This window comes from Rissa tridactyla, chromosome 1 (assembly GCF_028500815.1).
Source record: "Rissa tridactyla isolate bRisTri1 chromosome 1, bRisTri1.patW.cur.20221130, whole genome shotgun sequence".
NCBI lineage: Eukaryota > Metazoa > Chordata > Aves > Charadriiformes > Laridae > Rissa > Rissa tridactyla.
In genome coordinates, this window is record NC_071466.1 from 24,537,574 (window position 1) to 24,552,753 (window position 15,180).

General features: G+C 40.0%; 1 protein-coding gene across 1 annotated transcript in view; it reads right to left on the reverse strand.

The window, feature by feature from the left end:
- The window catches only part of ATP8A2 (ATPase phospholipid transporting 8A2), a 309,064-nt gene that overhangs the window by 251,933 nt on the left and 41,951 nt on the right, over nucleotides 1-15,180 (reverse strand). The window contains exons 17-22 of the mRNA XM_054188764.1: nucleotides 11,280-11,385; nucleotides 9,845-9,927; nucleotides 8,134-8,183; nucleotides 5,938-6,007; nucleotides 4,071-4,155; nucleotides 2,666-2,805 (exon numbers count right to left, since the gene is read on the reverse strand). Of these exons, the coding sequence (XP_054044739.1) occupies nucleotides 2,666-2,805; nucleotides 4,071-4,155; nucleotides 5,938-6,007; nucleotides 8,134-8,183; nucleotides 9,845-9,927; nucleotides 11,280-11,385 (534 nt within the window). The remainder of the gene's footprint in view (nucleotides 1-2,665; nucleotides 2,806-4,070; nucleotides 4,156-5,937; nucleotides 6,008-8,133; nucleotides 8,184-9,844; nucleotides 9,928-11,279; nucleotides 11,386-15,180) is intronic.

The following is a 15,180-nucleotide window of genomic DNA, read 5'->3' on the forward strand; positions in this document are numbered from 1 at the left end:
TACAACAAGTTTAATACTACAGAGTTAGTCATAATCTTATGCAACTCTAAAGCAACTGCTTGAAGACATTTGGCTAGGTTACAAAAAAGTGTCAGGCAGACAAGAATACCTAAGAAATAAGCCTTGTCAAAAGGCACAATCTAGTCAGCAGATTTTAACTTTAAAAGCATTTTAATGATTCCTTAGACATGTAAAGACATTCAGTTTAGAAGAAATTGATACAAATTGGGTTTAGTTATTATGTACAATTTCAGAATTGCACAGGAAAAAAAGTACCAGCTTCTATTCTTTGTAGGGACTATAATTTTTCAAAACAAGTGAAAACAAAGTGAACAGAAAAAGTTAGGAGAGTTCTGATTGTTCAGCCTGGAGGAGAGAAGGCTCCAAGGAGATGTTATTGCAGCCTTTCAATACATAAAGGGAGCTTATAAGAAAGACTTTTTACCAGGGCCTGTAGCGCCAGAACAAGGAGCAACGATTTTAAACTGAAAGAGGGTAGATTTAGATTGGACACAAGGAAGAATTTATTTTTTTTTAAACAATAAAGGTGGTGACACACTGGAACAGGCTGCCCAGAGAAATTGTGGATGTCCCGTCATTGGAAGTGTTCAAGGTCAGATTGGATGGAGCTTTGAGCAACCTGATCTAGTGGGTGGTGTCTCTGCCCACAGCAGGGGAGGCTGGACTAGATGATCTTTAAAAGGTCCCTTCCAACCCTAACCATTCCGTGATTCTATGAAGAGGGCATTAGAGCAGCTTCTGCTTGTTTGCATCTATGTATGCATAGAGAACAGAAAGGGAAGGTTTTATTCATATAGGTGTGCAGTTTTTATTCATACAGGTCTTGACAAAGCTTAAGTTTTGTTATGAGATATTCACTTAGTAAAGATAGTAGAATTAACTCCCATTAGTCATTTTAGTACCCTATAGCCTCCTGACGAACAATGCTAACAGCATTTGAAGTTAAGAAAGGCAATCCAAGTGTGCAACTGCAGATTGTTTTATACTCCCAAACTCACTTATTAAGGAGTTAAACATGACAGCACAGGGATCAGCATAGCCAAGCTACCTGAGCAGGGGAGGTACTACTGGGTCTGCTGAAGCCCTCTCAAAGTTTACAGGTGGAAAGGAAGCCAGTTCAAGTTTGTCTCTACATGGACACCTGTACTATGATCCAGTGACCTCACCACTCAGACTGAGAAAGTAACTCTCCCACTCTCATTTGAGCCCTAAGATGAGAAATCAGCCTGTTAATTACATTTTTGTTACAGCCACAAGCCAGTTGATTATCTGGAAAGTGCTTACAGACCACAGAATTTGCCTGGGAAATACCAGCTCTAAGAAAAAAAAAAAAATTAAGTTTCAAGTGCATTTCCCTGTTCCTTGGTACGACCAGCAAACAAGCATTAACAGGAAAGGAATACAGTGGATATTTCCTACCAATACAATACTAAGTCCAAAACCCCAATTCTATAACTCACTCAGAGGGTACCCTTTTCTCAAGGTATTACATTGTGAAAGGAGGCAGAATGTAGATGGCTAAAAGGATCTAAGGCTTGAGAACACATTAAGTGAGAGAATCAACCCACACTAATGGATTGATCATCTATGATCATTTTTCACCTCCGTGAAAACAGAAGAGTATGAGAGCACAGCGCAGGTAGCAGAAAACTAAAAGGAGCTATGAGATCTAGAGAATCAAGAACTAGATAACCACACTGCTGCTACTGACCAACCAACACAAGGAGATTTAGTCCTTAGTTTGGAAATAAAGACCCAATATTCAGCTACTGCTTCAAGTCCTTGGAGTTTTTCTGTTACACTGTAAGCTACATCCCATCCTAGTCTCAGCTTCCTTCTCTCTTCTGCCCCAACTTACGTACCTCCAACACTCCAGAACTTCAGTTGCATTGTTAATATTAATTAACAAAAGCAACTGAAGTTCAAATATTGCTTAAAATAAACCACTGAACAAAATGAGAGTGAAATAACTGGAGCAAAGAGAAAGAGCATGAACAGGTAGGTGTAGGTGGGGAGTGTGAGCACCAGCATTTCAGAAAGCACTAAGACCAACAAGTATCAAAGAAACACTGGCCCCTAGTGTTGACATTTTAACTTTTCATTCGATGTAAGATTAGAGAGTTTCAAACTGGTTCTCCAGTACCTACTTTTCCCTTCCAGAGTTGTAAGTTCTGCAATATGCATAAAGAAAGCAGTTTTTCACCTTTCAGTCTATGTGGCTACAGGCCTCGGTCTACACTCTCTTATGTCTACAGTCTCTACAACAGCCTTCAGAAAGTTTGAACTGTGACTGCTATATGAGCAGGAACAAGTTTTCCTTCATATACTAGCCCATGGGAACTTGGCACAACACAATGATTTTATACGTTATCTTTATCAAGTTACCTTACACAAGATAGCAAGATAAAAGGAGTGCAAGAAAAGTGTTTGTAGGTAGGAATGACCCTTTATACATAGATTTGTCTCAGATTTATAAACTAAAACTTGAGAGGTCTACGGACTGAACAGACTGCCAAAAGAGAATGTCTTTTCAGTTTCTCATTAATGAAATTAACTGTTTGTTTTACTGTATAAAGCCTAAATACCATTGAAAAAGATACATATAAGGGAATCCGTATCCGATTCTCAAAAATGTACGTCTTACCTTCTCAATGATCTCATAGCATTCCTCCATCTTCTGCGTTCTGTCTTTCAGAACTGTACTGGATTCATTGTAGACATTCAACCACTCTCTGTAAGAGTTTTCTGACAGGTCTGCATAAGCAATGCACAAAGTCCTCAGACCTACAAAACAGAAAACAGCCATTACACACAGCAAAATTACAGAGTATCAGCAAATCATTAATACCCAAATGAATGCTAAATTCTAACCCTCTCATTGGAACAACAGGCACTTTTAATGCACGCTGTTAAACTCTGGATTCCAGAAGATCTCCCTGTACATTTTTAAACCATTTGGGTTTTCAAACATAAAAGAAAAGTCTGGCTCATTTAGGTTAGTAATGTTGGTGCAAATCAAGATAGAGTAAGGGGCACAAACTCCTCCCTCATTTTCAGTACTGCAATCTACCCATACTGGAGCAACAAAAGTATCATCTTCAATCTTTTTAGTTTAAGTATGAAAGCAAGCTTGACAGTCACGCATTTTTAAAGAGATCAAATTAAAGAACCAGCTATATATTGGGATTGGAGATACTATTTAAACATAGTACACAGCCCATATTCCCTTCTAGAAAGACTGTTTTTCCTCCTTCAATATATGCACGTAAGTCACATTAATAATAGGGTTACACATGCATAATAGAGTGAAGAATAGGGCCCATTAAGTATGAAAACCATTTTATTAGACCACTGACAAAAATTAACATACAGAAGTAATGATTTTTTTTCTGGCTGAATCAAGCAGAAAGGAGCATGTGCCATAAAATACAAAAGTTTCATTACTGGGTATGTGTGAGTCTGCAAAAAAAATATTTATTTTTTAAAAAAAAGCTGAATAATGTTTTCAGATTTACGGAAAAACACACTGGTTCGTGGTTTTACTATAATGCAAATATCTCATGCTACTGCAGAACAGGGAACAAAGCCATTGTACTTCCCTGCAAACGGAGGTGCTACATCAGTCATAAAGGCCTTAGAGACTATTTCAGATCATCTTTGATGTCTTGGTCTTCCAGGCTTCTCAGCACATTCAGGTTATCACTTTGCTTCATAAAGCCAGGGACTTTGTCATCTGACTTTTACACTGGTAAACACATCACTAACTCCAATGTAATTGAGGTATTCTGGGCAATACAACTCACGCTCTTTCCCTACATTAAGGGCACACAGAATCCCATCTTTTCCTTCCAAATTCCAGTTCCCTACTGAAATCGCACAGAAGCAGGGCACAAACTTCCTTCGGCTTAAAGTTATCCTAGAGTTGTTAATTCGCTGATTACACACCACTTAATTTATCTTCGTGTTATTCGGCACTGCAAAGCTTAGACAATGCAGAACATGCGGCAAGTAATTTGACAAATTGAATTCTCATGACATGTTTCTCTTACCTTCTGTTGCGAAGTACTCAAGATGGCACAGTGTTTGCTCCATATACTGGGAATCTTTTGAAAGCCTCTCAAAAATTACATTATCCTATTAAAACCAAATTCATTACAACAGAGTAAGTCTACATATGAAGTTTCCATTTGTGTATTTACAAGCTCAAGTGAAGTAACCTGAATGGACTTGCTAATATCAGAACCCAAGACTATATTTGCAAGTAACACATTTGGGTTTTAGAGACTCTGGTTTGAGTAAGTAATCTGGATTGTGCCCAGTGGCAGAGATACTGCATCACCTTTAAATAATGGGGACAGAAGTACATTCTGCCCTTCTCTCATCTTTCCATAAAGGGGTCCCCACTATTGGGCAACACAGAATACTCCTTTCTGAATTACTAAGATGATATATTGATTTTCAGAGAATACAAGTGTCTGGTCTTATTCAGTACGCATTGTAGTCCCGTACAGAAGAACTTCTTGCAATCCTCTCTAGAAAAGATTCCCATTGATGTTAAAAAATAGAAGGCAGAAACACTGAACAGGTTCGACCACAAAATTGTCTCTGAAATAACCTTCTTCCTGCAGCAACTTCCTTCACCACCAAATCAAAGGGCAATTGGAAAGTCCCTGGTAAGAGCTGCAATCAAAATACAGCACCATCACCTACATCTAGAGTCTCTGGATTTTATTCTGCAACAACCAGAACGAGTTGTTACACACATATGAAATACAGAAACTGTACTTTTGCTCAAACGTACTCTTAAGCTAAGTAAAGAGGCCTACATCTATCATTGATTAGAGACAAGCATACAAAACAAGTAATTTATGATGGAAGTGACTGGATGGGAGATGACTACCAGAATGTGTAAGAGTCCGTGTAGAACTGGCGGTTAACTTAGAGTTCAGATGAGTGGTGGATGCAGCAGAACACACAAGACAAAACACCAGATTACAGTAATTACTGCAACCCTTTTGCTCTGTTAAGGCATTGAGCCTGCTCATATGGAAGACAACCGGACATTTTCTGCTGCAGACTTTTCTGTTCTCCATCCTTCCAGTGCCACACTCCCAAGAAACAGTGTGAACTCAGGCACAGTATGAGCAACAAGCAGTTGCAGATCCGTGCGGTCCTACTAGGCCTTTGAAATACCTCCTATAACTTTGAAACACTGCACAATGACAGGGGGCTTAATTCACTCCCACCACACCAGCATGAAGCTGACACAACTTTATCAAATCAGGGGAGTTAAACTGAAGCAACAGAGCAGTGCACCCAGACCTATACATCAGGACAAATTCCAGTAAATCAGATCCTTACAGAAGTCAGAAATCGTTTTTCCTGTTGCAAAAAGCCAACTCCATAGTTTTCCATTGAAATTAGAACCACTCTCTGGCTGTGGCCAACGCTAGTTTTGCAGCCTTTGTACTTTGGTAAGTTATTGCTCTTGTCAGCGAAGACAGAAGCACAACATGGTGCAAGTCAGGATGACAGATAACAGCAGGTGCAGAGACACAAAAGAGCCAGATCAAGAGACAACCACTTGAGAACAGATTTTTGTATTACAGATTCAGATAACAGCAGTTAGTCTAACTCCTGAACTGCTGTTGCACAGCTGGGTGAAATCCTGCCTTTGCCTAAGTAAAGGGTACTGCTCCCATTAGTTTCAGGATTTCAGGTAGGTAGTAGAAAGCCTAGCAATCCTCCTGCCTGCAAAAGGAGTCAGAGGAGGAATTATGGGTCTCTTAAATCACTTGGCCCTAAACAGAAAGCCAACAGGTATTATGTGCAAGACATGAAATGCCAGCATCAGCCACAGCTGTTGAAACAATAACCAGTAGTGTTAGTTCTCCATTAGGTAGCATAATTACTTACAGCCCCTTTGCAGTAGAGACGTAGTTGTCCTGATGGAGTTCGAACAATCACTGACATTCTCTTCCTGTTACTATTGAAAGAAAAATATTTGTTAACATTAGTCATAGTGATGAAGAGTAAGTCCTGTTCTAGCAGGGAATAGGACACTTAACACATCTGAGATCAGGTGAGGTGTTGTTACTTAAGTAACTTAACAATCCACAATCCTCAACAGCAAGGAGAAATGTTAAATTGCCCATTTCCAGCTTCAGCCCTATGGTTCCCACTGGCAAGCACTCAACCAGACTTGCACCCAAACGTGAACAAGAATTTGCAAGAGAGCAAGACAGCACAAAAATCCTCTTGAAAGAAGGTGAGTCTCATTTATTGTCAGCTTTTCATTATTCCTTAAGTAAAATTGTTTTGGGGACTCAGGCTAGAAATTGAATCATTAAGGCTAAATGTGTATTAATTATAGCCATAACAGACACTGAAATAACTACACACTGACACGGACAGTTATTTAACTAACACAAGAGAATGCAAAAACATCATAGAAAGGAGACACACATGGTATAGACCAGCCCTTCACCTCCCTAAAAAGTTCTTTCTATTGGTCTAATCAGACCAATATAGTTGGGATTACGTAGAACAAAATCAGACCCTCTGAGCAGGGCTGCACATAAAGACAGTCAAGTTTTGAGTATGTTTCTAAAATAGAGGTAAATAGCACCCTATTGAACCCAAGTGTTTAATAAGGAAAGGTACGTAAGGATTTTTTAAGATAATTTTAGCATTTCATTTATCAACCTCTCCTTTAAAAGGGCCACTGGGGAAAAAAAAGTGTAGCGTGTAAGAGGCAGAAGGAAATAAATCAACTCTCACAAGAACCCTAAAGAACTTTATTTTCATACTCAAAGTTAGTTATCTATAAGTGTAATTCTTCTCCTTAGCTAAAGGCAGACTCAAACATCCTCCTTCCTTATCTCCTTCTCGTGAATATGTACAAATAGATCAGAGTGTAGAACAATCCTCTTCCTCCTCCAAAGTTGCTCAGGGAACTCTAACACCTTTTCAGGGCTCAAGAGCCATTTGTAAGAAAGTAAACTCTTAGCATGTATGATCAGACAAAACATAATCCTTTCCAAGACTTTCTGAAGAAAGTCTGGAAGGACAGCAATTAAGCTATGCCCAGAATTTCTGCAGCAAGCTAATGTCAGTGGGAAACTTCCATGTGCTTTATGAAATCTAATTATAGGCACTGCCTGACTGGTCAAGAGGCAAGTTGCTACACACAGGAAGGAATTAAACCAGCATTTTCTACCAGCACCGCATGTGGGCCACACATACTCCTGTCTCTGGATACCACGGAACTGGTCAACTTGTCAGAATCCCTGAAGAATTCCTCTAGCACCTTTTTAAATATTCCCACAAGTAGCCTGTGTAGCTCTGAACAAAAGGGAGAAGTAGTTAAAAGCAATCTTCAAAGGAAGCCAGGACACAAGAAAAGCTGCCTACACGAATCTTCCTTAACTTTACTTTTGCATACTCCTATTAGAGTGGAACCAGCCAACTCAAAGAGGGCAGAGAGCAAGACTTCAACCAAGAGTAGAACAAACAGCAGAAAAGCCTGCTGACTAGGACCATCCAAACCAACAACTTTATCAACTGACGAAGAGAAGCACCTTTTATGAACTCCCCTAATTTAGGGGCCCAATTCATCACACAAAGCTTCTTGCTACCCATCCAGTGCCCATCCTAGCCTGCCTGACAAATCAGGAGTGCTTACAAGGTTTAGTTTTTCCTAGCTGGAGTGGTTCTTAAGGGCCATGAAGAAGCCCTCCAGCTAGAGATTCTACCTTCTCAAAAACAAGTGGTTTACAGAAGCACTACAGAAGTGCAATCTCAAAGTATGTTCTTGAAGTACACAAGTGACACATCAGGAAATCAATGAGGCCCAGAATGAACTTCCAGGGCAGTGACTTCTCAATAAGCCAACAGAGCTGCAGTGGCAGGGGAGAGCTTCACATTCACATGCCAACAGCTTCTAAGCAGCTCTGTATTACTCCTATATTGAAAACAAAGAGATGGAGGGACAGGACAAAATTAAAAGTTCAGCTTTTCTACTGCGTCAATGGAATCTTTTTTTGTAGATAACCATTTTTGTAAATGTATTTTCTTGTTCTCCTGCATTTAGCATATGAGAGGAAATCTTACCTGGAAAACTCCAGCACGTTAAGAATCTCAAAAGTTTTTTCTTTTCCCAGCTACAAAAGAAAGCACATACTATTGTAAGTATAACTTGCAGTATATTGTTACATGCATAAACATGATAGTTGGTTAAAGCACTTTTGTTTACACGACCCCGTGTAAATAAATTGTGGTAACAGCTCCCTCTCCTGGTAAAAAGTGATATAGAGACCTATTGAATGAAGGTATTCTAATCTTACTTGAACATCTGAAGTTGTGGCATCTTCTATTTACCATTTTCACACTATTTCAAGGAACTAATATCTTCATCTAGAAGTATAAGCATGCTTTGAAAATTAAGCTGCGTATTTACTTCTTAACAGCTATCAAGTGAGAGACATATTATAGACTGAGTATTATTCCAAGTTAAATTAGACATACCATTAGATTTGGTATTACAATAACCTTTGTCTAAACTGCATTAATATTTGTTTTACTTGAATTCACAAGCATTCGCTATTTTTTGTGGCAAAAAGCGGTTAACTGAGGAGTAATTCCTGTTGCCAACAACTGTTTGCTGGGGTTTAGCATGAGCAACCTGAGGAAGGAAAAGGATTTAGAAATGCTTTCCTTGCCATTCCTATTGTATAACAGATGGAAGGAACAGTGAGAGTTACTGGAGTCTCAGAACTCCAGTGGTTAAAGAAAGGGCTGTAACAAAATCTAGCTATAGGTACAAAGTTATGTCCTATGAGGCACATAACAATTCAGCAATATCCCCAGGACCAAAAGCCATCTCCAGCCATGTTACATGTACTGCCACAGGCGTAGGCAATGAGGAGAGACAGGATCCTCAGAGTGACAGCTTTTATTGCTGGCTATAGACTGACCATGCTCCCAGCACATTATGTATGATGAGTACAAAACTAGGTCAGGTGGGCCTGGGTCTTCCTGCAGAGCAAAGAAGATCCTAAATAGCTCTGGATGACACTGCTCATCCTAAGCTCTTCCTCTTAATAAGCAGCAGTTTTCTAAGTAGTTGTAAGTTTGTGACAAGTCCTAGAGAGATACACATTTTTAAATGCTTAGCTTGGCAGTGTACCAAGAAACTTGAAAGTGAATGCACCTGAGAGGAAGGTCAAAAATAACATCCATTATTCTTAATAAGCACTCCATTATGTATTCCAGAGACAAGGTTCTCATCTTAGTTGCACCTGTGTAAATCTGGAGCCACTTAGTAGCTTCGGCTGCAACTGAAGTCAGAATGTGGAGTTTGAGACTGCCTGTGTCAACTCTAATCCATTAGCTACACACCCCTGTATACAGAGCTTGTTAAGCAGATAGATCTTCTACAGAAGATTTTACTCAGAAGAAAAATCCCATTTTAATACAGTAAATCAAACATTAGAAGAACAGCAGCCATTAAACATAATAGTCAGAAAATCTCCTAGATCCATGGATTTCCTTCTGATGCGAATGTGCTCATCTGTGCTTCCCAGACAAGGGACAACTGCTGGCGTTTCCCATATAAGCTTACGACTTCCTATTGCCCATGCCACATAGAAGGGCAGAGGACTTTGCATCTAAAAACAGATTAAAACAACTTTTTCCAGTCTGCCAAAGCCTTTTGCATATGGCCTCCTAAAGGCCCTGTAAAGGGAACTCACAAGGACCACACAAGAGACACTTATGCTCTGCATGATCTTGGCAGTCTGTGCCATGCACATCTATTACTTACCGCATCAATGATAACTGAATGCGGAGTCCGTCCTGTGAAGACATAACCAAGTTTTTTTGCTCCTTTCACTAATGCCCCTTCATCTGCCAATACAAGAAAAGCTTAAATTTAATCTGGTACGTAGAAGAGGCCTACAGAAACCATACTTATATATGCCACACTGCCAAAAACACAGAAGCCCCCTTTCCCCACGTACTCCCACATCTGTAGACCTGTTAGAGTAGCTCTACACACATTTCCACAAGAACATTCACATTGTAGTCCTACAAAGGTCATGTAATATCAGTTACACAAATTTCATACTCAATCTGTATAAAACATCCCCCAACTACTGAGGCATTAAATCATTGTTGTGGAAAAGACATACTTTTCTACACGAAAAAGGGGAAATACCCATTCCGAAAGCAGGATCAAAGCTGTGTTATTTCTATAGCACCTGAACCTTGTGCCTTTACAGCAGGAAACGGATTAAATGCATGTTGTAGAATTTAAAATAAGTACAGCATTGCCTTCTGGAGACTGAAGTGGGGAGTGTCATTACTAGCCCAAATAACCAAGCTGAAACCAGAGCCAACCCCTCTACCTCTAGTATAAGGAGGTTATACAGCCTCATTAAGCAGCAAGCGGCATTAAGCACAACCACTGTACAAGTGAATTTAGCACCCAGCTCAAGCAGCCCTGATGTCTCTACCGCTCCCCTTGGTCTCCTCTCAGTTCATCAACACTGTGATTAGGGCTGCCTTATATGAGTGTTCACTCAACTCTTCAGACACTTTATTAAAACAAAAAGAAACATTGCTGCTTTATTACTTAATGCAACACTACAACAGTTCTAGAAATATCCTCAGAAACAGAGACAAATTTGATGGGGGGCAGAGCACTACTGTTCTGCATTTTGGCCCTGCCTACCTTTCAGTACCACTGTGCTGCCTGAAAGCAGCAAGAAATGGGTGAAGTGTAGGCCCGAACATGGCCAAGACTCTGCTCTTTGTTGATTTGTGTCATGTACCAGCATCTTATATCTGCATAAAGCAACATGGGAAGCTACTAGATCAAGGAAACAGTTTGCACTCATGCCAAATAGAACAAGTAACTGGTCATGCAGAAACAATTCAGAACTTCCATAGGTCAGCTCTATATAGGGAAGACAAGTCACTCAAAGTTTTACTTTTGCTCTTCACCCCTGCAGAAAGAGGCCAGAGTAAAAGGGATCATAAGCCTAGTTCTACAGAAACATCATGGACTTAACAGTTTTGTATGAGGCATTCAAAAGCTGTGTGCACTGGTGACAGAAGATGCCAGATCTACTGCTATCATGGATAACATCTTGCTTTTAAAATTAATGACCTTTTAAGAAATTTCTGTACTTCCATCCTTATCCATCCCATTCTACTCCCTCACTCCTTCCCTCCCCAAGAAGACAGCAACAACCAACCTGGAGAGGAGGCCTGGTAGATTATTGTATTTCCTTGTCTCTCAGGAACAACAGTATGACACACAGCCAGCAGAGTGAGGAACTCCTGTATGTGCACAGCTGTGGGCTAGACAGGAGATAAGGAGAGTCAGGTTTAGTATTTTACAGACTGAGGCAGCTGTTCACTAAACTGAGAAGACCTCTTAGGTACCATAGACAAAAAAATGTTCTGTTCTCTACTTAGACTAGTTGTCTTGGTCCCTGAACATCAATACAGCAGAGTTAAGGGGCAGCACTAATGAACCACAGTGCTAATAATAAAGACCTCACTTAAGCTGCAGAAAGCTGGGAAGGAAGAATATTTCCCCACCCCCTCGAAATATAAATGCATTAGTTTTGTATACCCCATGTTTCATATATCTGCCACAAGAGCTGATGATAAATCAAGCAACAGGTAATACTACTTTGGTAGCTTCCACGACAGCTTTCAACAGATCGACGGTAGCCTCACCAGAATTAAACTCATTGCAACTGCACCCTCAGTGATGAACTGACAGCAGCTGATTAGCCAGTAGAAAGCAACGTCATGTGCTCTTCCACAAGAATACATCATCCAGCCAAGTAGAAATTTGATCAATGGTCCCTACACATTCAGCATCATGAGAAGACACAATATAGAACATTGTTGACAGACTGCACAGTCCCCAGCCATCCCGAAGTGCTTAAAGAGCCACCAGGTCTACAACACAGTAAGATGCTACGGCACTTAAATCACAGGCCTCTGATCAGCAAATTCTGGCAATTGTAGCTGCAGTGACTTGAAATGGAGTCCCCCATCCCATTTTCCCCCCTCCTTTCTACCCCTGCCTGTGGCACAGCATTTCCAGCCTCACAGCCCTCAGCTTCCCAGCTCACAACCCAGCATACTAACTTATCCACACTTCACACAGACCTTTAAGACACTTGACTGAAACAGCTGAAGTGAACACATGTTCCCTTTCACCAACTCTGCTATACCCATAGCATCCACAGTTGGTAGCATCAAAATCTTAGTCACTGAGCAAACGGCTGCTGTGATGTGAGTCAGACACGAACTCAGCAGTTCTACCTTTGCAGAAAGCCTTAGCTGACCTTGCAAACTCTGGCAGAATTTTTGCCTATGAAATTATCATCTAGTTTCCAAAGTTTTCATTAGCATAGCATATTTTAAATATACTGTCTTAACAGAGACACTACAAAAGTCAAGAGCATTCCAAGTGCACAAGGTCAGGCCAAAAACCCACTCTTCTAATATTAAAACCAAGATCAGATGGAGAAGAATCTCACAAGATTCTAGTAAAACAGGATCCAAGTTTTTTTAAACAGTTAATTAAATTATGTTTCTACACAATTTATTATGCTAGTGGACACAAGAACACTTCACAACAGGAAAAAAAGCAACAATGTTCAAATGAAACTTTTTCAAGTGAAAACTCCATGCCACCAAAAATCCTGATGTAAGAGACTTGTATTACGTGTATTTTTCTAAGAGTATATGCAGTACTACTATCTGAAATGCAGCACACAGTTATTTTATAAAGCCCTTTAATCACATAGAACTAGCGAGACATTAAAGACTCCCACTCAGAGGGACACTTAAAATGCAACTTCTCACAATTAGGCCAGCAGCATTCACAACTGGCTGTCAGACACAGTAATGCTTCTCCCCCCAGGCCAAACTATGTGACAAAAATATAAGCAAAGTTGGTTTTGTTTTTTTTTCATCTCAGGTCCTATTTCAGGGATAAAACCAAAAATAGGGAAAAACTGTTGAGTTTTTGTTTGTTTTTTCAATATGGTGCACATAACCTACATACTTGTCCAACAAAAAGATGCACTGTCAATAGCAGGGTTTAATTACCAGGAAATAAATGACTATGAAAGCCAAGTGTTGTGTTAAAAAAATAAGCATATCAGAAAAAAGTGTAATAAAGAGACTGAAGATCCAGTACTTATATTCCTGTTTGATTTCATCTACTTCATCATGAATAATTTCAAAATAACTATTTCACACAGGACCTTTATCTTTGCATACTAAAATTTCTGAATTGTATGGTCAAATGCGACTAAAATAACGACAGTTGTAGCTTTTGACATGCTGGAGTGCAGAGGTTGTGTTCAAGAAAATGAAGAGATGGAAATATAATTAGAGAGTAGCATGTGATATGTTAAGTCCACAGTAAATTACTGTTCAAGAGGTGAGTGTTGCTCCATTGTTTCCAGTGAAAGCAATGAAAGTTTTATCTCCATCTCAAAATGCACCGCCTGCCAGATTCTCATTTCAGCATCCATTACTGCAGACCTTTGATGTCCTCCTTACATGCGTTATCACCTGGCCCCTTCCATGCTTTCATAGTACATGTTCTATCAGCTGGAAACAACCTGTCTCCAGTAATATCACAGATTTTAATCCTTCCTACATATCTATTTCTGCTTTCAAACCAGTGATGTAATTTGTTGCTGTCTTGGTATTTTCACAGCTCACAGTGTATTACATGGCAATCTTCCAGTTCTACAGCAAGAGATCACCAGAGGACCAGCTTATCACATCAGCTCCTCCACACAGCTGTCATTTGTTTCCTTTCGATATTCTTTCAGCACTGACACAATGTGTGTTGCACTAGCATGAATCAGTACAGAGCATTCAAATTCCTACTTCAGAGCTGTGAACAGAAGACTCATTAATAGCTTCTGTGGTGATACACGCCTTGCACCAGGCCAAGTTTAACCCCAGCATAAGACAGAAGTCCCACAGATTAATTGATTCTGCTTTATTACTTATTTTTCTCTCTATTAAAGCAAGTCTGCCATTTTAGTACTCAAATTCTTACTGATGGTCCCTGAGACATTCCTTGCTTGCTCATTTGTTAAGCTCAGCATTATTTCTTCCCACTCCATTTTTGCCTTCTCTATCTGCAGCAGGAACAAAGTTTGCGTAATTCAGTCTCGTTGTTCATCTGTCCACAGGCAGCTCTCATTTTAAGTGCCTTCTCCACGCATTTTTCTCCCTGTGTGTCAACAGCTCTAGGTGAAAGCCACTGCTTCTCTTTCTCTGTGTCTTTTCTAATGATCCATGGAATACCTGGTGATATACCCCCCTGGCTAAACTCACTTTGCATGCTGCACCTACAAGCTGAGAACTACAGACACATTGAGACACAGTCTCATATTTCTGGAAACAAACTCTGGATTGTTATCTACAAAGCATTATCTAAACTGAAAGCAAAGTTCCCCTATCTAGAAGGCACAGCATTATCCATCATCAAGCAGGGCACAGACCACTGGTCAGAAAGCTGTATCACAAGTTTTCATCCCCTCGTATTCTCCCTTGTTCAGAGGGAACAAGACACAGTGAAAATTCAGTCTTTCAGAGAGCAAGGTGCACTCTGCAGAGCTACGTATCTGCACATTCATCACACATGTCCTTATCTGGGCCTCCTCACTCTGAAGACAAACTGCATTATTCTAGCCAACTGTTCACAGCCTGATAAAATTACAAGGAAGTTGCATGTGAAGTTATTTATTCATCTCTCCTTTTACTTGTAGCAGTATCAGATCAGTACCCCCACTCACAAAATTTCCAGATGAGCAGGACTGTCAAGTTTTTAAGCAAATGGCCTAGAAATGGCCGATGGGATATTAAGGCACAGTCTAACAACTTGAGCTGGCTACTTTGCCTAGATGTGGCACATTCTGCCAAGGACAGATAGTAAAATACTTATCTACTTTGCTACCAGGGACAGTTATGATTAGCTATCCTAAAAAGATGTGAACTTCCTACCCTTTTGTTCCTTAAAATATTTAGGGAACAGTGTGAGGATCCAGCCACTGGGCACCTCCAGAACAGTGAAGCTGGTAAGGCTGGAGGGGATAGGATATTTCA